The sequence below is a fragment of the Leptinotarsa decemlineata genome, unplaced genomic scaffold (genome assembly GCF_025532065.1).
Source record: "Leptinotarsa decemlineata unplaced genomic scaffold, Ldec_3_MD MMD2_tig00026358_RagTag_RagTag, whole genome shotgun sequence".
In the NCBI taxonomy this organism is placed as follows: Eukaryota; Metazoa; Arthropoda; class Insecta; order Coleoptera; family Chrysomelidae; genus Leptinotarsa; species Leptinotarsa decemlineata.
Window position 1 is genome coordinate 11,154,920 of NW_027412703.1, and position 25,617 is coordinate 11,180,536.

The 25,617-nt window shown below is 33.2% G+C and overlaps 2 protein-coding genes across 4 annotated transcripts in view; one reads left to right on the forward strand and one right to left on the reverse strand.

Moving 5' to 3' along the window:
• Positions 1-18,662, forward strand: part of eRF3 (eukaryotic translation release factor 3) — a 36,380-nt gene extending 17,718 nt beyond the window's left edge. Inside the window, exons 1-7 of one of the 2 annotated variants that reach the window (XM_074184631.1) lie at positions 2,898-3,029; positions 6,510-6,947; positions 7,612-7,912; positions 10,252-10,573; positions 16,158-16,421; positions 16,477-16,645; positions 18,301-18,662. In XM_074184631.1, the coding sequence (XP_074040732.1) occupies positions 6,563-6,947; positions 7,612-7,912; positions 10,252-10,573; positions 16,158-16,421; positions 16,477-16,645; positions 18,301-18,344 (1,485 nt within the window). In that variant the 5' untranslated portion in view covers positions 2,898-3,029; positions 6,510-6,562 and the 3' untranslated portion in view covers positions 18,345-18,662. Of the gene's footprint in view, positions 1-2,897; positions 3,030-6,509; positions 6,948-7,611; positions 7,913-10,251; positions 10,574-16,157; positions 16,422-16,476; positions 16,646-18,300 lie in introns of those variants that run through there. The other variant, XM_074184630.1, reaches the window with a different exon arrangement.
• Positions 18,663-19,985: 1,323 nt separating this feature from the next.
• On the reverse strand, positions 19,986-25,118 carry LOC111503269 (uncharacterized). Of its 2 annotated transcripts, none has more exons than XM_074184633.1 (4): positions 23,836-25,118; positions 22,106-22,207; positions 21,609-22,049; positions 19,986-20,407 (listed from the first exon to the last, which is right to left on the reverse strand). In XM_074184633.1, exons 1-3 carry the CDS (start codon positions 23,988-23,990, stop codon positions 21,965-21,967), a joined length of 342 nt encoding a protein of 113 aa, XP_074040734.1. In that variant the 5' UTR covers positions 23,991-25,118; the 3' UTR covers positions 19,986-20,407; positions 21,609-21,964. The 2 variants fall into 2 exon arrangements, with proteins under 2 accessions (XP_074040734.1, XP_074040733.1); XM_074184632.1 differs by lacking the exon at positions 23,836-25,118 and adding an exon at positions 22,285-22,408 and having other exon boundaries at positions 19,992-20,407.
• Between the last annotated feature and the right edge of the window lie 499 nt (positions 25,119-25,617).

The following is a 25,617-nucleotide window of genomic DNA, read 5'->3' on the forward strand; positions in this document are numbered from 1 at the left end:
AAGTTATTATATACTTGTTACCTCAATTAACCATGCTATTCCAATAAAAAACTTCCCATATGAATCCAAAAAAATTGATTGTCCTTGGCGAGATGAGGAATGCTCTAACAAAATCAGTAGATCAATGCAAAAAAAACCATTGCATCAAGTAAACATTTTTGAAAATTATTCCGAAATTTAGAACCTGCTTTTCTCCCAACAGGGATTGGAGGAACCTCAATGTTTCTCAAAAAAGCCCCTAGATAAGAAGAAACATTATGTGTCTTGATGTGTCAGGTACGAGGTAAATTCTATGACACTGGAAGAACGCAACTTTCAGTGGTACTCACAAATACAAAACTTTAGTATAACTCTGATATAAAAAATTCCGTTATATCCACAGAAGGCATCTCACTACGATCATACGAGCAAACAGAACACTGCTTAACTGGATTACATCATTTTCGGATATGATTTTGAAAAACCCATACAGTGAGTGTGAATGCCCTATAATTTTTATACATGATTTGGATTTATATCAAAAATACCTAAAACTTGGTCTGAATTCTCTATTACCAATTCAAAGTTATACCATTTGGATTTCCAAATAATGCTACTCTTAATGAAATTTATAATCCATAACAAACTTGATCTATAGTATGAATTTAATTGTGCAGATTCTTTGTATTCTACACCTGGTTGGTACTAATCCCAAATCAACATTTCGGGTGTTTCCAATGCCCCTCCGTTGCCTGGGAGAAATCCTTTGTTATGCTATTTGTTTTTAACCTTCCCTATTCATTCTACTCTTATTTTGGTGTTTATGGAATTTCTTCGAGTTACGCCGCACAAAAAGTGATCCAATCAAATTGCTGAAGAATGGCAAATTGCCTATGGAGCACAACCAAAAGAAAGCAGCAAAGAAAAGAGCAGTAGTCTGTAGCAAAAGGCCATAACTTTATATAATATATTCGGTTTGAGTAGATTCTTGAATCCTGTTTGGTATAGTTGCTTCGTTGTTCTTGGGTTTTGGATTCTCTTGGAAAATGGAAAAGTTTTTTCAATTGAGTGTCAAGAAGTTTCGCCCCTGGCTAGAGGCTTTTTCAATTGTTTATTTGAAAATTTTTTTTATAACACATTGGATATCTTTTTTGTATTACTATTGTTTTTCTTTTAAATTGATTCATTTGTTGAATGTTTATAATTTTTTGTTTTGTACGTAGCTTGCTTAAAATTATTGATAACTTTTCAAAATGTAAATAATGTTGAAGTGCTGTTGTTCTTTTTATTTGATAGTGATTATTAGTAAAGGTTCTGGTCATGTTTTCGTATGTTTTTGATGTTTATTTTTTGAAAATCGGACTGAGCGTCGTTGTCTTAAAAATGGCAGGTGGAGGGATCTTCTGTGTGTGTCGTTTCGGTGATTGAAGAAAATGAGGACGGAAATGACGTGTTCATGTGTTGGGATTTGATTTGTTCAAATATTAGTTTGTGCGCGCATGTGTATTTAACTGTCTTTCTGTATTGGCCTTTGTTTGGGGAAGATGGGTGTTATTGTGTATATGTGGGTGGTGTGGGTGGTTATAAGATTGTATGGTAAATTTGACTCAAGTTGTTTATGTCCCGTCTGTCGTTCATTGTGTTGTGGTTTATTTTAATCATTTCTTTTACAATTCTTTTGTTCAGGTTTGGTTCATAGGCTAAAATTTTGGTTTCTGCAAAATTGGGGTTGTGGTCGTCTTGTATTATTTTTCAGGAAAGTTTTGGTTTTATTTATATAATATATTGATATTAAGAGTTTTGTAAGTTTCTCAGTGATTATATAAGTTGTCCCACCGGATAATACCATACTTCTTATTGAAAAACATCTTAAATATTTTAGTCCAAGATCTCAGTTTTCTTAACTACTACAATTATTTTACAAGATTGTATTTTTATTTGCTTTCTGTTGATGTCGATGACTGGGCTAAACTGACTTCTTGGCATGTGGTTTGAACCTTTTTACACCAAAAACCTCTTTTAAACTTGAAGGGCAGACACACTTCCCATAGATTATCGGGGCGGGATTTGCAACAGTACATTCTTAAAAGTTTTTCAAGTCTACAATAATGGTGTGAGAACAAATATTATATTTCAATATAGCCTAATACAAAAATATGACATTTATTAGAAAACACATTATGATATTTACAAATACACACCTATTAATATGGGGAAACACAACCAAAGACAGGTGTTTTTGTTTTATTGAAATATGTCATTTACCTACCTAACCAATAAAAAAGCCTTGAGAGGCCAACAAGGTGCTTGGATTTATTATAAGAAATTTTCAAAAGTTCACAAATGCAAATGCCCTCAAAATACTTTACTACTCATAGGTCAGATCTAAATTAGAATATTATGCTATAATTTGGAGTCCATTCTATTTTCTCTTGAAAAGGTTCGATGAAAATTTTTACAATTCAATTATTTTCTAATCCAGTAAGTAAGAGGTTCTAACCATGGCCTCTCACTTATTTTTTTAGAAAATTGTTATTATTACTATTACCATTTCATTAATTTACTGTACTGATCTTTACTTTGTCATGTGAATGGATGAATCCTGTTGGACAATAAACTATTTATTATTTATTTTAATTATTATTATTATTATTGTAAATTTCGAAGATTTGAAGATTTTTTTAGCAATATATCAATTGTTTACATGCATCTTTTTATGTAACCAGTTTGCCAATTTTAAAATCTACACATTCATCTCGATAAACTTTAATTTTCAGAAAGTGTTACCACAGAATTTAAGTATTTTGTTTTTGTATTATTCTATTATTATTATTAGCCTCTCTGTATATACTACAAACTTTATTAACATGCCCATAGTGTTTTTTTGTTTTCGTATTTTTTTACATTTACTTTTTGCTTCACGTTATCAGTTGTTAATAGTTGGTATCACTTGGCAAAGATATTTTTTTCCTGAAATAATTCTTTACATGTCATTTTTAGGAGTAACTTAGAGTGTGATTGTGTTGTGATATCCATCTAAAAAATTAAAGGTTTTTTGATATTTACTTTTATGAATCTAGTGTTACTGTTTTTATAATAATGTTTATGATCAGTGAATGGCCAAATTCCAGAAATATTTTGCAAATTTTGATCATATGCTCCTTAATATTTATTAGGGATAAGTAACTAATTACTGTTCTGAAATAAATATTCCCTTATGCTTTTCTTTCTTGAAATTAATCTAACTTTCCAAAATTTTGACAAGTCTTAAAAATTGAAATAAAAAAATATTTTGTAAAGCCTAATTTTCGTTTTTTAATGATCTTATATGTTCATGTAAGCTAGCAATACTCTGTGTAAATGATACAATTTTAATATATGAGTCACATATCAGGTCCTGTATAGATTTACCATTTACATTAATTTCAAGAAAGATAAAAAAAATCATTTACAATTTACAGTTACTTAGTGTATCAGGCTTCACTTCATTTTTAAGGAAAATGGAGATGCCTTTTATTGCACACAACAGAGAAACATTGCAAAATGTTTTCCGTTGCTTAACCAACGAATATCGAAATCGAGTAACAAGTCCCATTATGTATAGTCTACTCACTACAAAAATTCCAATTTTTTCATTATATTCATTTGAATGTCACAAACTACACCGGAAACGATTTGATCTTCTCAAACTTTAGTTACAAAACTATCACATGTTTCACTATCAATCATGTCGTGATATTTTTGTAAATAAAGTTTGTGAAGATTAAATAATTTCTGGTTTAGTTTGTGAAATTACTATGGATCTTCATCAAGTAACGGCCGAACCAATCAGAACATTCATTTGACTTAAGAACCTCATAAGATCTTTTTTTGCAGAGTATCACGGGATAGTTGCTCCTAACATAATTCTGCTGCAATAAAGTTGCACTTATCCATTCCCTCATATTCTGAAATTACCTTATTCATAGATTAAAAGATATCTATATCATTGATTGTATCATGAACAGGAATAAAATTACTTCTGTTACACTGAAGTCATCTTGAATACGTAAAACAAAAATACAAATTGGCTGATATCAGGCATGTCAGTCATTCAATTTTCATTCAGCCAGATTGTCAAATATTACAACTTTTGTATGTAGTCTACACATCTTACAATTCTTTGATGCTGTTCTGAAACTTTAAAATTTTTGGCAATTTTTATTGCATAATTCTTAATGCACTTCATACCTGAAAGTTATTCTTCCCTTCAACATTTTCTAATACTACATAATAAGAAATGAATATACTCCGTTTGTCATCAATGCATTATTTTTCCAAAAAATATTTTTGTTTTAGCTTTTTCCTAGAACTATTAGTGTAGAATTCCTCGACTCCTTTGTAACTAATGAAATTTTCTTCTGTAATATAGTGTAATTTTTTCACACCTTGGATTACAGGCATGCATATAATGAACTGATTTGCTACAATTATTATAAACTCGATAATTTGTTATTCAATTTTTTTTTAATATAAATTCGTTGCTGCTCAATGTACTTCTCAACTCAATAATTACTTGTGATGCACTGTCTTGAACCTTTGGTGTAGTAATGAATATTACTGGATTTTTATCCCAACACCAAACCGTTATTTTAACACCTCGATACATATTTCAATTACCAAGTGATCATCTTCAAGAGGAAGATTAAACTGAGTTTGGAGGTGTTAAAATAACTGTTTGATGTTGGGATAAAACTCCAGTAATATTCTTTAATAATTACAACTTTAAAAACCTATAAAATCTATAACCTTGAAAGGTTATAGAGTAATCTTCACGAACCATATTGAACATTTTTCAAGCTGTCTTTTCTAGGTACCTTCTCATAATTTCTCAACTACCTCCCAATTTCTCTAATTTCGGCATTTTATATATTTCCCTCGTTGATCGCAGAACATACTTCTGCTCCTTTTTCATAATTAAGCATGTTATTGACAGATTTTTGTATTGAGATTTTTTATGCGAGATGTATTTGTCTTGAGATGTTTTCTCCGAGGTATTATTCCTGAGGTAAAAAGAGACGGATCTTTTATTTTATACTATTGTCTCTGCTTATCACATCCTGATTGATCAATTTTTTTTTGCTGGCGAAAGGTCACTCACTTTTTATTTCAAACATATTTTCACTGCCAATGGCTTAATGCAGTTTATGTATGACATTTTATTAGGCTGTTTCAGAAGTTTTGTCAGTTTTAATGTCATTTGTTTCTGTAGTTCCATATTTCAATAAATATTTATTCTACTGTGTCATCGTATATACTGTTTGATGATGTTGATTTTTTTCCAAATTTTAATTTTTTGCCGCTTTTCAGTTTATTACTATATGATACCGTTAAGCGATTGTCGGCCAATTTTTCTTTAGGAGTTCAAATTGAACTAAAGCGCTGCCGAAACAGCCCAAAAAATTAACCTGGTATTTGGCAAAGGTAGTGTTAATGAACGCACTGTTCGATATTGTTTTCGAAATTTCATTCCGGAGATTTTAGCCTTGAAGATGAGCCCCGAAGTGGTCGACCTACAGTAATCCAGGACGAGGATTTGAGGACTTTGGTGGAAAGTGGCCCGTCACAATCGGTGCGTTGGAGGGCGAAAGAACTGGGCGTCAGCTCCCATGCGGTTTTTGATGGTTTAAAACGTATTGGAAAGGTCATAATGCTCGAGAAGTGGGTGCCACACGATTTGAATGATTGACAAAACTTTTTACGTTTCGCGGTCTGTTCTTTGCTTTTGCGCAACCAAAACGATCCTTTTTTTGGATCGGATCGTCGCGTGTGATAAATAGTGGACCCTTTACGACAACAGAAGACGTTGAGGAAAGTGGTTGGACACCGATGAGCCACCCAGGCACTTCCCAAAGGTTAAAACCCACCATAGTTATTGTATGGTGATCAGGGGCTGATGTGATTTGCTATAACTTTCTGCAACCAGGTCAAATCATCACAGCAAAGCCCTATTGTGAGGAAATCGACAAAATGTACTGAAAATTGTGTCAGCAGCAGCCGGCACTGGTCAACAGAACAGGTCCTATCCTACTCCACGACAACGCTCGTCCATACGTTTCACAAATCGCCATCCGAAAATTGAACGAATTGAGCGTCGAAGTTCTGCCTCACCCACCATGCTTGGGGACCTCTCGCCAACTGACTACCATCTTTTCAAGCACTTTGGTAACTTTCTCATCGGTAGAACCTATGCCAATCAGGACTAGGCAGAAACGACCTTTGTTGACTTCCTTGAATCCCGATCACACAATGTTTATGCTGACGGAATTAATCGATTATACTTTTTTATAGAAATTATTTTAAATCTAATCTGTTAAAAAAAAATCCAATTACAAAATTGACTTCCAAAACTGGTATGAAAAAAAGATCGTTATAAGTTTTTTGTGATACATATTACATAAGGTGTAGTTTTAATATATTTCACATTTTAAAATGATTAGTTTTAGTGGTTATTGATTTATATTTTAGAGTTCAAATTTTAATTATTTCAGGTACCAACGCCGATTCCTCCGCCGAACGTGTAGAAGTCAAGGAACCTCCACCTATGCCTCCTGCAGATGGAGATGCATCCCCAAGTGGGGAAGGTGGCACCTGGGAAGACGCCGCTGATGATGATAGTACCTCTGCTTCAGCTCCACCTGTTACAACACCTGAGGGGGATGATGATGATGAACCCTCATCAGAGGAAGCTCCTGTTAAAATCAAGAAAAAAAACATTGTCAAAGAAAGAGTTGTTGAAGAAAAAAAAGAGCATGTAAATGTCGTTTTCATAGGTCATGTGGATGCTGGTAAAAGTACTATTGGTGGTCAAATTATGGCATTAACAGGCATGGTGGATAAGAGAACACTAGAAAAGTATGAAAGAGAAGCGCGAGAGAAAAGTAGAGAAAGTTGGTATTTGAGTTGGGCTCTGGATACCAATCAGGAAGGTAAATTTCGTTCCATGAAAAATTATGAATGAATCTCAAGATGACTTTACCTGTAATCATAAAAGTATTATTGAAAATATCCAGTTTCGAAGAACCAAATCAAATCCAAATTGTTTATCTATCAAAATTGTGCATTTGTTATTTTTTTTAAACGTCACGGCTAACTTATTATAACATCTTGTGTATGTGAAAACTTTAAATTAAACAAATTAAATAAACTCCAATAAGCAGTATGCCAAAAACTGGAAATAATTTCAATGTCACTTAAACTATCCTTGTTATTATCAGGAAAATTCTCATTTTTAGCTTGTTCCCCCTTTTGTTAATGGAATTATATCAATACTCTTATTTCACTTTCTACTTCTCCATCTTTATACATAAAAGTGGGAATCCTCCAAAGAAAGGAAAGGAAGCAATCAATTTCAATAAATATATTTCTTTCAATCTTATTTCACCATTTGGATTTCCAAAAAGAGATTGATTTCTGATTATCAATATATGATAAAGTTTCTGTTTATCTAAATTTAACTTTTTTTAGGGTTCCTTTTTTAAAATATTGAAAAAATAAAAAGTCCACGAAGGGTGTTTTATAAACCATCTCAATTTTTTTTCACAATTCTTGGTTATCATGGATTATTGACCATTTTTTTATTTTGAATTTTAGAACGAGACAAAGGTAAAACGGTCGAGGTGGGTCGTGCCTTTTTTGAAACTGAAAAAAAACATTTCACCATTCTTGATGCTCCCGGACATAAAAGTTTTGTACCTAATATGATTGGTGGTGCAGCACAAGCAGATTTGGCGGTACTTGTAATCTCGGCAAGAAAAGGAGAATTTGAAACAGGATTCGACAGAGGTGGGCAAACTAGGGAACATGCTATGTTAGCTAAAACAGCAGGAGTAAAACATTTAGTGGTGCTTGTAAATAAAATGGATGATCCCACAGTTAACTGGGATGAAGAAAGGTGAGATTTTTCAATGGGCTGCAATATCAACCTTTGAATTATTAAATGGAGTAATCAATCAAAATAATGTATCGGTGAATATACTTTCATTTTGAACAGAATGACAGGAAATTATGATGCACTCTTAATAAATTGAAAGGTGTAGGGGAACTTATTTTATTGAGATAGGCAGTTTTGTTCCACAGATTGTTAATGCTCAATTGGCTTTCCAAAAAATGTATTTTTCAATTCTCCATTCAAACGAAAACTAAGTTGCAATTAAAATGAATCACTTCCTTAGATTTTACTTGTCATACAAAAAAAAATTTCTACATAATTCACCCCTGTGGTATTGGCTTGATTCAAACCTTTGAAAAAAAAAATAGTATTTTTATCATTTTCAAACAGAAGACTGTGAACTGAAGAATGTATCAGGTGTTCACTAGTTCTTGTAGATGAATTTATGATTATTCAGTTTATTGTGGATAAAGGCATTAGCAAAGTTAAGTGAATGAGCCATTTTAATTTTTCATTATTTCGTGAAAAAGTCTTATGCCGGAATTATATTATTGTGTCGTGGTGTGTTGTGATGCTCTTTGACGTGACGGCGAGTGTGCAGACTATTCTGTCTGTCGGGGAGCGCTCTGACGTTATTTCGAGTCAATAAAGTGGTGGCCTTTGCAGTAAACGCATGCAAGCATCTACAATGTTTTCTTCCGATTCGGATAGTGATATTGAAGAAAACTTTGCGTGTCTGCAAATGTAAAGTTTACTTTAAAAGAGAAGAGAAAATATGAGAGGTAGTCGAAGCGAATATCATTTACTAGTGATGAAGAAAGATTTCATCAATATTTCAGGATGTCAAAAAATCAATTTGAGATATTACATTCTATGGTAGAAAATGATATTAAAAAAATGCAAACCCGTATTTTCTAGTTCAATAAGTTTGTTCGACATCTTGTGCACAAATAAATGCAAACGACTATTCTCTAGCTAGTTAACGCGTCAGATTAGAAACATACTAGTGTGGAGTGTTCTGTCGCGTCATAACCCCACCATCGTTCTGACGCCGATCGGGAATCGACCGGTCGCCGTCACGACAGATCGCGTCCCGACACACTGCACTTTAGTAATATAATTCTAAACATAATAAATGTATGGATAGGATATACTTGTGTGGTCATGACACACCACAACACAATAATATAATTCCGGTTTTACAAAATGTTGATTAGAAAAAATTCATCAGGATTTTTAAAATAATAAACCTTTTTTAGAATTCCACATATAGCTTCATTCACTATCATCATCTTGAAATTATGTTAATGTATGAGTTTCCTATCAATTATATCTGATAATTTTATTTTCACTGTCTATTTTTGAAATACCTAATAGAAATATTGAATCCATTAAAATAATGAACATTTGAAAAAATAAATTAAATCAAAGTTTTTCTCTGCCAATTATCCCATGAGTTGATGACATACTAATTGGAACAATAAATTCTGAAGATATTTAATTCCAACATCAACAACCTTTAATATAGTCTTTTATTGTGTTAAATTCACTTCGATAATAAATGAAGATGAATCATTCATCTCAAAAATATAAACTGATTGAAGAGAACCTGCTTTTAAAACTATGAAAAGACATCTGAAAAATCAAGTATTTAATGTGAACTTGTAACAGGTAACATAAAAGGAAAATTATAAGCATTGATTTTTCAAAATAACTGAGCAATAGTGATGTTTCAATACTAGAAATATAATAGAAAATATTTTTTTGTATATCAATGTTTTCTAGGAAAACTTGTTTTCCAAATTATTAATCATATTTTTGAAAATTCATTTACATTTACCTTGTATTTTTTTAAATTCCATAACTTTTGTTTATAAATTCCTGTATTAGTAGTGGTTAGAGCTAATATATGGAAGTGTCAATAATCCATATCAACTTTCACTAAATAACATTTTGAATTTCTCACTATGCTCTTGTCAAATTTATGTTCTAGTTAGTACATCATCAATATGGTGAAAAAATCTAAACTAAATGTTTTACAAATTCATAATGTACAGTGGAGTTGAAAGTAGAGGTATATTTTAATTTTTTTTAACGTTATTTGTTGAAAAGAATATCAAAATTTTGGAAAGTTCTCTATTTTTGAATGTTTATACTTGTTAATTATGCAACGTTTCTGTTACAACTAAAAAGAGAATATTTTCAGGGCAGATCAGTTTTATTAGGTGCTGATTGGTATTTATTATCTATTATATTTCTTGATAAAAAGTTCTAGGACACAATGCCCATTTCCAAAATATTTGTAGAAAATGATTATTTTCTAACCTACATTTCCCTTGCAGATACAACGAGTGCAAAGACAAAATTTTGCCGTACCTTAGGAAATTAGGATTCAACTATAATAAAGATTTATTCTTTTTACCTTGTTCTGGGCAAACAGGGCAAGGTTTGAAAGATAAAGTAGATGAAAAAATTTGCCCCTGGTACAGGGGGGATGCCTTTATTCCCTTTATTGATAATATCCCATCGCTCAATCGAAAAGCAGACGGACCATTTATAATGCCAATTGTAGACAAATATAAAGATATGGGAACTGTGCTGATGGGCAAGGTTGAATCAGGTGAATGTAAAAAAGGACAAACAATGCTCATTATGCCCAATAGGGTAAGTTATCAAAACTCATTTAGTTTAACTTACAAATATTCATGAAGCTCCTTTTGCTGGTGTATTCACAAATTTCTATTGAACTTTGTTCAGGCATAGATCCTTAAGGGCGGGTTCTTTGTCTCTGTTATATTTGATTAGTAAATCGGCGCTATTGAATGAGTAGGATTGAAGTAATAATCAATGTTCATACTTTCTTTTTACGTGAAGAGAGCACAGAGAATACTGAAATAATCAGACTCATCAGCAGTAAATTATTTGTCATACCGTAGAATTATAAATGCTTTATTTATTCAAATAGGGTACACCTCAATAATATACAACAATGATAATAATGTTAACATTCATATACATACAGAGTGGGGAACCGAAAACAAAATATCGAATATCTTCAAGACATGTCAATTTGTAAACAAAATTTCCATAATGCATTGTCATCGCAATGATGAATACCTACCAAAGTTCAAGTCTCGGTTTAAGTAGATCGGACAACTAGAAGTGGGTCAAAAGTCAGCTACAAGATTTGTCCCACACATACATACATACTAACTATCTGAGCGCAAGTTGAATAAAAGCTTTTGAAAAAAAAAATGGAAAACCTTGCATAAATTCAATCATTCCAACCTACATTAATCCACAGTAGGTGCTTAAAGTGTTCGCCATGAACTGCCATAAATGAGTATAATGATAAGATTGGAACCTTTGGTGTGAGATAAATTGCCCTAACACCAAACTGATATTTTTGCACTCGACGCGCGTTTCGCCAACAAAGTTAGCATCCTCAGGAGAAGAAAATTGATACCTAGTCTAGTCTGGTTAATCCTTGTATACTAAAATTTGTTACCTGAGGTTGTATACCTGAAGTCCAATATGGAATTTCTCGGTAATTAACTACCTGCAAGTTCTTAGTAATTATTCTTTTCCTAACAGAAGATTAAAAAGCGGGTAAACGCTGTTAGGAAGAGAATAATTACTAAGAACTTGCAGGTAGTTAATTACCGAGAAATTCCATATTGGACTTCAGGTGTACAACCTCAGGTAACAAATTTCAGTATATAAGGATTAACTAGACTAGACTAGGTATCAATTTTCGTCTCCTGAGGATGCTAACTTTGTTGGCGAAACGCGCGTCGAGTGCAAAAATATCAGTTTGGTGTTAGGGCAATTGATCTCGAAAAAAGTTATAAATGAGTATAAGTTTTGGGAAAGAAAGTTTTTGGCTTTCTACTACTCCATCTGATACAAAAAAATGGATGAGAGAATCTTCCAAAGAAAGGAAGGAAGTAATCAATTTCTTTGGAAGATTCTCTCATCCATTTTTTTGAATCAGATGGAGTAGTAGAAAGCCAAAAACTTTCCCAAAAATTAATCACTCCTAAAAATATAACCCTTTCAAATCGAGTATAAGTTATTCTCGGAACGCCTTCTGTCGTTTTTGAGCATTTCTGGAGTTATTTGACAACATTCGTACCTTTGGAATACAATTAGTCTTACTACGCCTATGTATTGGAACACTTAAAAACCTTTTGAAGTGCTTATGTGTGTCAGTTTCTTGTTAGTAGTACTTCAGGTCCATTAACGAGTAAAATATATGGTAGGGTAGAAATAATTGAATATTACTTCAAAAATGATCAATGTGCCAACACAGCCAGTAGAATTTTCAATGAACTACACCTAAACGTAAATCGTAAATACGTTTTGGAACCAATTTCAAAACTTCGACAAACGGGATCTGTGGCAAATAAAAAACGTCAAATTGAAAACCCAGTAAGAAACGAAGCGGTGGGGTAGTCATTTTAGGACAGGTTGCTGCCGATCCAACTTTTGGTACACGAAAGTTTGCCGAATTATCTAGAGTAAGTCGATGTAACGTCGGGCGAATTTTGAAAGTTCACAGATTCCATCCATATAGAATTAAACTGGTTCATGAATTTAACGAAGACGACTTTGATCGTCGCATACAATTTTGTGAAATCATGAGTGAACGTGCTACACAAGATCCAAATTTCGTTTTCAACATTTGTTTTTCGGATGAATGCAGTTTTTATCTCAATGGAATTGTTAATCGACATAATTGTTGGTACTGGTCAGATTGTAATCCAAGTGTGTTTCACCAAGTACATACGCAATACCCACAAAAATTAAACGTTTGGGCTGGAATATTTGACGATCGAATTATTGGTCCATTTTTTCTACCAGGTGATCTGACGGGGACATGTATTTGAAATTATTCGAAGGTACTGTTGATCCAACGTTAACGGACAATAGAAAACAATAACCTTGAGGATCACCTAATATTCCAACAAAACGGAGCTTCTCCACATTTTGCTGTAGCAGTTCGTCAGTACATGAATGGACTCCATAATCTTCCGATTTATTCCCCTTAGATTACTTTTTGTGTGGCCATTTAAAAAGTGAAATATACGCCACTCAGCCAGGTTCGTTAGAAGAGTTACGTGAACGTATTATAACCGAATGTTGTCAAATAACCCCAGACATGCTCCAAATCGCCAGACAACGTTTTGAGACGAACTTATACTCATGTATGGCAGTGAATGGAGAACACTTCGAGCATCTACTGTGAATTAATGTAGTTTGAGATTGATCTTATTGAAATTTATGCACAATTTTCCAATTTTCAAGTTCAATCAATGTTAATTTTTTCAATTTTTGTTTTTTCCCGTGAATTGTTCACATTATCCTTTAAATACAATATCATAAGTTAGAATGCTGTGTCACACTTTCCCTATTCCCTTTCCCTATTCCCTTTCCCTATTCAAATTGTATGAGTGACCAAGGGGTGCGGAGAGAGGTATGGCAGTTGAAATTACCATAGGAAGATGCCCCCCCTGGACTGTTTTTGCATTATTGTCACAACACGTGTTTTGAAGAATTCGTTTTCGGTGCCGTGTCGATTTGAACCATAATTACAAATTTGGCCCGCCATCTTGTTTTTTGCATCGACAAAAAAATCATAATTTCCTCCCCTTAAAATCCCCACTTAGTAATTTTGATTTGAATCAGACAATAATAACAAATTTCGTCCGCCATCTTGGAGCCACCATATTGTTTTTTGCATTGACAAATAAATCATACTTGCCGACCCTGATAACCACCACTTATCAATTTTGAATCAAATCGGACAATAATTGCAAATATTGTCTGTTATTGTGGAGCCGCCATTTTTTTCCCTCAGAAAAATTCCATAATGCATTGTCACCGAATTTATGTCAAATTAGTTTGTAAATGAAGTATCATAATTCAGAATACGTTCCGTCCCTGAAAGAGGGCGCCAAAATAGAAAGTTAGGTAGCGAAAATTGACATGGCCGAATTCCTTATGAAATTACCTTGTTTATGATGTGTCACACTTACTACTTTCCCTATTCAAATTGTTTGGGTGATAGTGACCGAGGGGTGGGGGAGAGTTATGACAGTTAAGGTTATGATAGAAAGATGTCCCCCTTGGATTACAAATCGACGTGTTATTGCATTTTTTCAGAAAACATGTGTTTTGAAGATATTCGATCTGTTTCTTTTTTGGTGCCTCACCCTGTATAAATACAATAATAAAAAAATCTACTGATATTTGTTAATAAGTACAACCTACAATTATCAAAAATACAAAAAAAAAACATAATAATTGGGTATCACTTTAATAGTTTCTTAATGGTTTAATAAATTCCTTTTGAACAGAATGAGACTGGTCAAATACTTTACATTTTCAGGTAAACTGTTATATTTAATTCTTTAAACATTAATGTTTTAGTGTTGAACGTTTTTGTTTGATTATTTTCATACAAATTATTTTTTATTCTAGTATGAAACTATTGGATTTGATTATTATTAAATTATTACAAATTTGTCAAAATATGAAGGTAAAAGGTTATGCAACATTTTGTAAATATACATCATCCTTAAATATGTAAGCTTATTTTTTATAGATAACTATTCTAGAGTATTTTACATTGAAGATATAGGGGTACTCCTGTCACATCTCAAAATAATCTTCATTGTGTGATTCTGTAGTGTTCTCATTTTATTTAAATCATTTGTGTATAGAAGAGTGGGTTGAAATGTGGTTGTATAATGATCTTATATACTGTTATTCGTGATTGTATAGTTGAGTGTTGGTATAGTTCAAGTAAACGATATAGTGCAACCTACCTTCCAACAGTTCCCCTTTAATAATATAGTTAGGGAGCTAACTAATTTCGTTATTCAATAATCATTTCTGATTATATGAGAATCACAATAATTATATAGTATATAGTAATGTATATATATATATATATATATATATATATATATATATATATATATATATATATATATATATATATATATATATATTGGAATTGGCCGCGGTGGTAGTGCGCCCGACTCACGATCGGAAGACCGTGGGTTCGATTCCCGCCTCGACCAGATATTTTTCTCGAGAGAATTTATCTGGTTGAAGCTGGAATGATTCTGCAACCGTGTTGGAAACACACGTTAAAAGGTAAGACCTCGTTAGTCCTTAGCTCGTACAAGTTTCTCAACTTCTGAGAGTTGTCGTTCGTATGGGGGCGACAGCTGATTAACGGAAAAACAGATATATATATATATATATATATATATATATATATATATATATATATATATATATATATATATATATATATATATATATATATATATATATATATTCGGCTAATTTTGTCAGTTACACCTTTAATGTAGGGAAGGAAAGCTTTGTGGGGAACGTTATTGTCTTTTGGATCTTTGGGACTGGACGAAGAAGTTTGTTGACGACAGATGGATCTGTCAGTTTGATGGTCTGTGAATCCATTTTGAAGGAGAGCTGATTCGAGTTGGGCTAGCACTTATGGTTTGTTGGGGTGGTCTGCGAGGTTGATAGATCTATGGATGAGAGAATTCAAGACGAAGTTGGTTTGTGCTGGATGATGGTGGGAGTTTGCGTTGAGGTATCTGTTTGTATGTGTTGGTTTCCTGTAGACCGTGTGGGTGAAGGAGTTTCTGGAATGGAAGGGAGTTATTGCTTTCAATTTCCATTGTGAATTTTATATTTGGGTGGAGGTCGTTGAGATGATAAAGAAAATTATGGAGAGGTTCGGAGCCGTGGGCCCATATAACAAAAACGTCATCTACGTATCTGAACCAGCAAGAGGGTTTGTGGTCGAACCTGTCAATAGCCTTGGTTTCGAAGTCTTTCATGAAAAGGTTTGCAAGGAATGGTGAAAGAGGAGAATCTTAGGGGCGCCCTTTACTTGTTTGTAGAAAGTATCTTGGAAGAGAAAGTATCTGCTGGACATACAGTGACTGATGAGGTTGAGGGTGCTTTTGGAAATTTGGTGTTTCGTTTCGAGAATGGTCAATGTGTCTGATACGGGAATATTAGTGAATGAAGACACTACGTTGAAACTCACAAGGATGTCAGTCAGTAAGTCAGGGGTATAGTTTAGTAGAGATTCATTTTTGGGAAAGAAACATTTTGGCCTTCTACTTCTCCATCTTATACAATAAAAATGAGCAAGACTTTTTTTCTTCAATATTGATCATAATGTATTTTTAAATTTTTTTAGACACCTGTCACTGTTGATATGTTGCTTTCCGATGATGATGAAGTTAATCGAGTAATTCCTGGTGAAAACGTCAAAATAAAAGTAAAGGGTGTTGAGGAAGAAGACGTTAGTCCCGGTTTCGTTTTATGCGATTCCATCAATCCCATTCATACAGGACGAATTTTTGATGCTCAGCTTGTAATTTTAGAACATAAATCCATTATATGTGCTGGATACAGTGCAGTCATGCATATTCATTGTGCGGCAGAAGAGGTCACCGTTAAAGTAATTTTGGAATCATATTTTTCAGATTTATTTTTCAAGTGAGTTATAATTTCAGGCCTTAATTTGTCTAGTTGACAAAAAAACTGGAGAAAAAAGTAAGACTCGTCCAAGGTTTGTTAAACAAGACCAAGTAGCAATTATGAGAATAGAGTGTGCTGGAGTTATTTGCTTAGAACCTTTCAAATCTATGCCACAAATGGGAAGATTCACGCTCAGAGACGAAAGTAAGTGATGATTTGAGAAGTAATATTGACTCATTTTCTGATATGTTATTTTCAATAACGTTGAATGTGAGATATTTCTCCTATAAAATTATTGATAAAGTCTTTTTAAATCCTTGGATACATGTAAGTTCACTGTTTCTGTTAAAATAACTTTTAAAATCTTGTAACTGTTACGACTGGTTAGCATATTTAGGTCTGACCCCCCACTTGATCATGTGGTATCAAATCTGCTTCTGCTCGGTCGGCCCAAGATTTAAATCGAACACACCTAAATATGGGATATACGAGGGTTGCCTTTTATGTTTCGGGATTTGGCAACCTTAGTGTTGCAATCTGGCAACTGACATCTCTATCATAAAGTTGGACATTTTTGAGCTTATACGTACTCAGAACGTTTTGACATACGCGCGCTATTTGTGTTATTTACAGTAACTTAAAAGATTCATCTCGGCCCAAAAATGGAATTAAATCATGAACATCGTATCGTGAAAATCATATTTTTTACAACTTTTGACGTGGATTAACTCAGCAACAGTGCATAGATGAACTTGATTCAATTTTTGGCGATGAACCTCCATCAAGGACCAGTGTGTATCGATGGTATGGTGAATTCAATCGTGGTCGTAGTTCACTCCAAGACAAATTTCGTGAAGGTCGTCCAAAATCAGTTGTTCCGAAAACCATTGATGCTGTGCGAGAACTGATATTGCAAGGTCGTCATGTGACCTATCGTGAGATTGAGACAAGCTTAGGCATTAGTGGCATTAGGCATTTTTTCGCGTTGGATCCCACCAATTTGTCAATCGCTAAAAAAAGGCTCCATTGATTGAAGGAAATGCTCAAAAAATACGATCGCGGTGCTTCGGAACACGTCTGTGACATCGTGACAGGTGATGAATCGTGGATTTACGCTTATGAGCCCGAAAGTAAACGGCAGTCGACTGTATGGGTGTTTCAAGATGAGCCAAATCCAACAAAAGTTGTTCACGCACGAAGCACTTCCAAACAAATGGTCACCTGTTTTTTCGAAAAAACAACGCAGAACAGTCAATTCTGAGTGGTACACAACCATTTGTTTGCCAGTTGCCTTCCAAGAAATCAGGAAAACCAACCGCCGAAGACTGATCACCTTTCACCACGACAATGCGAGCTCTCATACATCGGCTCAAACAACTGCATTTTTGAGCACCCAAAACATCGATTTGATGAGTCATTCGCCGTATAGTCCTGACTTGGCACCGAATGACTTCTTTTTATTCTCGCACGTAAAAAACAAACCGAGAGGTCAACGTTTTTCGACACCTGAAGAAGCGGTTGCTGCATCTAGAATGCATGTTTTGGAGATACCTCAGAGTGGCAAAAGTGCTTCGAAAATTGGTTCAAAGCTTGCAAAAGTGTATAGATCTTCATGGGGAATATTTTGAAAAACAATAAAGTGATTTTTGATTATTGATATTTGTTTTTGCTCTCTAATCCCGAAATATAAAAGGCAACCCTCATAATGATAACCAACTACAGTTATAGCCACTTTATAGCATTTCAACACAATAACCCTGCAGATGCTTTTGTATTAACAATAAAGTAGCATCATAGTATGAATTTAAAAAATATTTGTGTTACTGTAAAAGTAACATTGAAAAATGTTTTTTTTACAGATAGGACAATTGCCATTGGAAAGGTCCTGAAGCTAGTGGAATGAAGTGAATTTCAGCTAGAGAGACTGTTGTAGATCTTAACAATTGATATTTTAAATACAAATATGAACTGACAGATACTGGACATTATATCAATTGAGTTTAAAACAGTAACAAGTGAACACCACACAATGTTCAATCTTGAAAGAATTGTAAACTTGAAATGTTGACATTGCTTTACTTTTGTTCTCGCAAATGTACACGGTGCTGTTTAATTTGATTAACAAGTTGTGGCTGACAATGAAGTGTAATTAATATATTTATTATGGTGTTTTGGTTTGGCTATTGGTTTTAATTGTGTATATACATATCTATATATATATCCAGGTCGTTTGATTTTTAGTTGACTCTTTGAATAAAGATAAAAATTTCTATTTTCCAAGTCCTTTTTTGTGTGGTGTCTTTTACCAAATTGTTAATTGAAGGACATTTCAGTTTAAGTTGTTTTTTACGTTTATTGTAAGGTGCTTAAGTAAAGAGGAGGTATTTTTTGAATTCTGAACAAAACGTTCAATTCAGAGAACCCAACTTACATTTTATGTTGTCAGAACTAAATATACATTACTTAAGAGTGCAGAGACATTAGTGGCTCGTTGAAATTGTATAATGAACAAACAATATTTGCCCAATACACTCAGTTATGATCAAACTTTGTGTCAGTCTATGTAACTAAGTTGCTGGTTCCATAAAATTTCCATTACTGGTGGGAACGAAAATACAATCGAAGCCTAAAATTCATATGAATTCACTCACATGCCAGAGGATATCCCTGTTTGAAAACCAATTGTTTTCATGGTGAAACCTTTTATCCTTGATTATTTTTTTGGTAAATTACTGGTGGGATTTGTGAACAATAAAGAAATGTAGGAGAATCTAAAGCTCAACTTCATTTGCCTCTGATACGACTCGAGAATAATATGCTTGTTTGTTCTTACAGCCTTGGTTATAAAATAAACATTTTGTAGTTGATGCCTTCTCTATTTACGGAGCATTATAGAGAAATTGTGCTATTTTTGAATCAAAAAATACCTTTCAATTCTTGAAATACATCTTTTGTATCAATCAATAGTTGTATGGATACATCGTTTCATATGCCTTTTTAATCCAATATTTCAAATTGAGAATCGATGCCGTTGCTTTTCTGAACAACTTTCTGATGTAAATATTGAAGAGTTTATGATATTTGTTACAATGTTGTAGCGACAAATTGAAATTAATTTTATTCAGCTTTTTTGTTAGTTGAACATTTTTTAATTCTTTTTATTATTAAGTAATTCAAGATAATGTTGCTATCAATTTTATATATTCAATAAAATGTGAAATTGTATAAATGTTTCAATGTACCACAAACTCAAACGAATATTTTTTCTGTTTTGCTCTAAAACAATGTTCATAATTTAATTGTTCATGTACCTTTTGAGAGGAATGAATACCTGCACTCCGGTTGTGAAAATGCATTAACCTCAAAATTTCGAGTGGATCGGTGGGCGTGTTCCAAAATATGCAAGTGAGATGATCAAAGACAACTTTTCAAATGGCACATCTCCCAATTTACTGACGATTTCACTACGGAAACGGGCGAGCACGTCGTCGCGCAATCTCCGCCTTTATGTTGCATATTACAATAAACGCACATAGTAGGAGGTCAGGGTTTTATCTAGGTACTTGCCTTATTCACGGATAAATACCTAGGTAACCATATTTCTATCGATAAATACATGTTCGATTGTTTGGAAACTGTATTGTCATGGCAGACAGTCGAGAAATAGATATGCTGTTTTTTGTCTAAAGACGAAAAAAATTGAAAGCAATTTGAAATGTATTTATTTAGGTATCAAAAATATGATGTCGAATGTATTTTGTGAGGATTAATACGCAGCTAACGTTTTTCATTAGTATGTTTTATTGAACGAAATTCATTTCTGTATGTTTACTGTCGTGGTGGATTGCTAATTTCCAATTTCCTCAGGTATCTAGGATCTATCAGTTCGGGCAAGAGGCAAGCCATGTAAAAAATCTCTAATTTTGGTTTCATATCATTCGTCCAAAATAAATCGTCCTTAACAATCTAAAAAAAATGCCTAATAATTTTGTTATTTTTTATGCAGCATGAAATAAAAATTATTCACAATTTGCTTAACCTAAAACTTCAATATTTATGATCACAAAGTTTTTAAAAAAATAAGGTTAAATTGTTGAAGGCAGATAAAATATGAATAAAAACCAATTTTTTCGTTTCGATATCACATATTGTGAGATTGTTGAGATCAGTAGGTAAATCTGGATCAGGATTAGCATCCGGGCCATAATCCTCATCTGGTAGAGCATGCTCCTTCTTAGTTCTGGAAAGTTTTTATTCTTGCATCTCCTGATTTTCTGAAGTTCACGTCTCCTTTTGATCTTTTCTACATATCTTTCAGTATAAAACAGATCTTTGCGTTTTCCAAGAACATTATAATAGTTCCCGGTAGAATTGAATGATATAGCAGCAGCTTTACAACGTATCGCATAGGATCTTCTACGGGAATAGTTAATTCCTTTTCCTCCAACAAATTTGCAGATGATGCCATTGTATTGTTCAGCGATATTGGTATCCAGATCCGCTATCAATGGTTGCATTTAAAACTAAGCGGTTGATACAAACTTCAATATCGTCCAATAGACCACACGCTCTCATGCTGAGGATATGATCAACTTCATTTAACCTTACATAACACTTGAAATATGTTATCTCCTGACATTTTTCATGCTGTCCAAATACATGTGATGGAATATTCTTAAGGCCTCTGCATAAGTTTGCAACTTTTTGGACCAAAGAAGTTTTTTCTCTAATCCTGGACATCATAGCAGATTTTATTGAGGTGCGTAGTCTTCTTCGACTAGTGCCTACGACTAGTTTCATTAGGCCTGGAGGTACTGGCAAATTTTTTTAAATACTTTGCTTTCTATCTGTTGATTGAATTTTGATTATTATCTTCATTTCATTGCACAAATAAAAATGAAGTTGCACGGAAAAAAACACTTCTCCATCTGAGATGGGCGGGCTTACTTTACCTAATTTTAAAGGTATATTTTCAGATTATTTACCCAACATAAAATTGCAGATTTTTTATTTACCTGACACTAAAATCAGAAAACTAACACTTCATTCCACATTTCAATTTCCTAATTGAATTCGTTCAAAAAATAAGAGGGAAGAAGACAGATTAAAGAAAAGCACTGTAATAGGTCAAAATATAATCTGTACTTTCTAGGAGAAAATCACCCACCTCTCCTAAATCCTCAGCTATTCGAGCCTCTTCTTGACCTGCTTCCTCCATGACCTTCCAAGCAGTCTCTTCAATGATATCAGCTACATTTTCGTGGTGTTGCTGATAAGTAGAGTTACTCATGAACGGTACATTTAAAACAGAGAGCATCTCATTTACTGTAGAGTAGCCATTTCCGGTTGAAACTGTGGCCAACGTTAAAACGCTATTTATGTCCATTCCTCCGTCGGTTTCTTCTATAAGATGAATGGTTTTTTTGATATTGCACATTTTGCATACTGACTTTGGTTTTCAAACCCATTTTATATTCATGAATTGGATACATATCACTCAATGTACAATCGAATGGTGGGTGCTTAGATATTTCTGCTAATTGCAGAAATAAATAAATATCCGATATCTGTCAAACGTTGCCCCTGCAGAGATATGCCTATACAAGACCTGAAAAAATAACATTTGAGTTCATACCAGATAGATCAGAATGAATATATTTCTACCTTTGGGTAATCTTGTCAGTCGTTTCCACATTTTGAACGGGTGAGGCTACGGCAGAGAGATATTTGCTACACATTGACTGAACATCATCACTGATATTATCACTGAAAAATAAATGTTTGATTAATCTGCTGATGTATTCACAAGGAAGTACGTATGTTTCATGGGAATTATGGATTACCTTTCCGAAACTTGAACAGATGTTGGAAAAGTGGAAATGAACTCTTCACTCTTTTTAGAATTGTCAGTAGTTGACTTTGTTCTACAAAAAACGAAATAATGATCTTTCTACAACCTACGAAGAAAAGTAATATAATAATGATAATCTACGAATTGATAGGTTTCGAATACCACATACTCGATGAGGCCAAGACCAACATGGGGATATCTGAAATGGTATATGTTCGATCTCAAAAGCTTGCTATCGAAATTATTATATTTTTAGAAGTGAATCTTAATTTTTTAGTATTGAGCCTAGAGTTGCCAGCTCTAAAATTTGTACAACAAAACAGACTGTTTTATGGCATTATTTTTATTTTATGTATTGCTAACTAATCTTGTTTAAGTCATTTGATTTTTCATTATTCATAATCGGGGTTTTCCCCCGGGTCTTTCTAATCCACTTATGCTAATAAAATTCAATATTCCCAAATAGGTATATTTTCTCAAGCAACCCGTACATTTTTAATTTTTTAATTGTTCCTTGTATCCCTTATCTTGGGAATTACCCGCTATTATAATTTCTCCTACCTATGTTAATATAAACCTTTGTTTATACCTACAATCTGAAATCCCTTCTCTAACTGCCGATGTGGTACATGGCCATTTTGTAAAATTCATTCATTACGTTTCAAGCCTTTTAACAGTACAGTTAGAATTAAATCTTGTCTTGTCTACAGTACATCTAGCTAGTTATTTTTATTATCCTATCTTTTCACAAGAGTTATTGTAATTCTTGTGTGCATTGAGCATTCATACTCACGATAAAACAATCGTGGGTCAAAACAGTATAAGACAGAGTTTTGGTTAAGTGAGCAAAAAAAATGGCGTAACACAAGGGCTATTCATTGGAAAGTATCGTATCGGATACATCCTTTCAGTCATACCTCTTAATAACCAATTATTTAAGGACATATTTTTTCAGAAATTTTATACAGAAACTAAAAAGGTATTACAATTCCATTCAAAAGGTTTTCAAAAAATTTCTCTGGGAATACCTGAAAAACGTTAAGTTATAAATTGTTTCCCGGAATTCCTATGAACGAAACGAAATTATAAATTTAAAGGAAATATATACCAAAATGAAAATAATAGCATTATCAAAACGTTTCCTTTCCTACAATCTCATATTAATACTTCAATTATATGTGCTTGGTGGTAGGATAAATGAATAGTGAACATTCATACAATATGTATGATTCTTTATAATAAAAACTGTTTTTGAGAGATAACCGAAAAGTTCAATTATAATTTATCAATAAATGAAACTTCGACAACCTGTATCCCAATAAACCATGGATCTAGAGACGTTCATATGAAAAGAACGCGATTTTTTTCTTCTATGAATGGAGAATCGGGCATGATTACTCGTTTTGTCATATAAAAAAAATTGCATGCAAAGTTGAATTCCAATAAATTTGCCTTAATCATCGTTGCTCAGTTATAATGAAATCGTTCAAATTTCCAAAATGGTGTGATGAAACTAATTATTTGAATAGTCAGAAACACTTACCTTGTCATCAATGATTTCTTTCCGACATTTCTACGACTACGTCTTTTCTCACTTGCGAACAATCGTTTTCCCTCCGCAACGCCTAGCCTGCCTTTTATCTTTCCCATGATCACAAAAGAACAAAAAAGTATATATTTACCGAAACGTAATAACATAATTCGTATAAATACAAACTCACACTGATACAGTGAACGTAATATGTCTGCGCAAGATTCCGTACGCCTGTGGGTTCGGGGTGGTTTGCAATTGCAATCTCGGAAAACGAATTCTCGGATGATTAGAGGGCGCCATGAACTGGATGCCGAAAATGCATTTTCTATTTTACTTCTCAATGGTTTAATTTGAAAATGTAATGATTTGGGAATATACCGAATTTTTAAAACATATATTCACTGGAGGGAAACTCCCATTTTCCATTATTTATAAACAATCAAGTATAGATTTTTTTTTATTGAAGAAAAATCGAGAAACAATAGTATATTTTTTTTAGAATATTTTTTTGAAGCGATCGGTGCAAGTTGCATGAAAATAGGATAACTGGTTGAGAAACTATAAGTAAAATACGTTTCAAGTGGGCATGGATTCCTCTTAATACATGTTTCTGGGGGAGTGATGAATGAATGAATAAGTGACAAATTATGAATTTCATAGGGAAAAAGTAGGAAGATTTATCAGTTCCATAACCAGTCACATCTTTCAACTCAGAAATTTGTTGTTACTGAGGAAGCTTGGAAAAACATTTGATTACCTATAGCCTTGATATTCCTTTCGTAAATAAATATCTGTGGACATTAAAGAGGTGGACGCATCATAAGATCACTCAGATTTTCAATAGTTTTTAGTGATATATTAAATAAGTACTTATTGAAACTATTGATTGATATTTGTTCATTAAAAGTTGAATAGGTTTTTGACGACTCATAAAGATTGATTTATGCACCAGTCAAAGTTCAAGTAATATGTTCTTGCAAGAAGTTGGATAATTTATTTGCAGTGTGGAAACAGTCATGCACCTGTGGTAAGTTTTAAAGTTGAATCAAATGTTTTTCAACATGAATTCCTATGATTGGTGCATGAATCTACCTTACAAAAATGTAAAAACTAGGATGATGAATAGATTATATACATTTTATAGTTCAATATACACACTCTCTCTACTACACGTGTGAATTTATATAGACAAGAAATGTGTCAACTACCCATAAGACATAATCAGATACTAACAGGGTGAAATGTTTTAAAAAATAGTGTACTTAACAAACCGGACATCAACTAGTATCCACAACTTGATGTCCGAGTTTTTCGTCACATTCTCTGAAAATGAAAGACGTCGATGGAAGAGTCCCTTACTTTTGAGACGAGATTTGGAATGTGACATGGTTTTTATGAATTTATTCATTTGTACATTCATTATAACAAAAAATAATTAAGTTATTTCAATACATCAATCATTGTCGGTCGTTTGTTGCTCTTTCTTGGATCACTTTCTTGTATAGTGCAGGGCAGATATCGCAAATATAGTTTTATTTACACTTTTATAGACTCCAGGAAATTCAATCTATTGATGAACATTCACTATACTAAAACCAATAATGATTGAGAGTAGAAGTAAGCCCAGTTGACAGCAAATCGGGGGCGTGCTTATTAATTTTTGAGAGGGTTAAGAATGAAAGAAAAATTCTTAGTACAATTAGTTATAAAATATTTATACACATTTTTTATTTATTTCATTAAAACCTAATCGTTGTAGTCATTAGGTGGGCCTTATGAAAACGGAGTAAT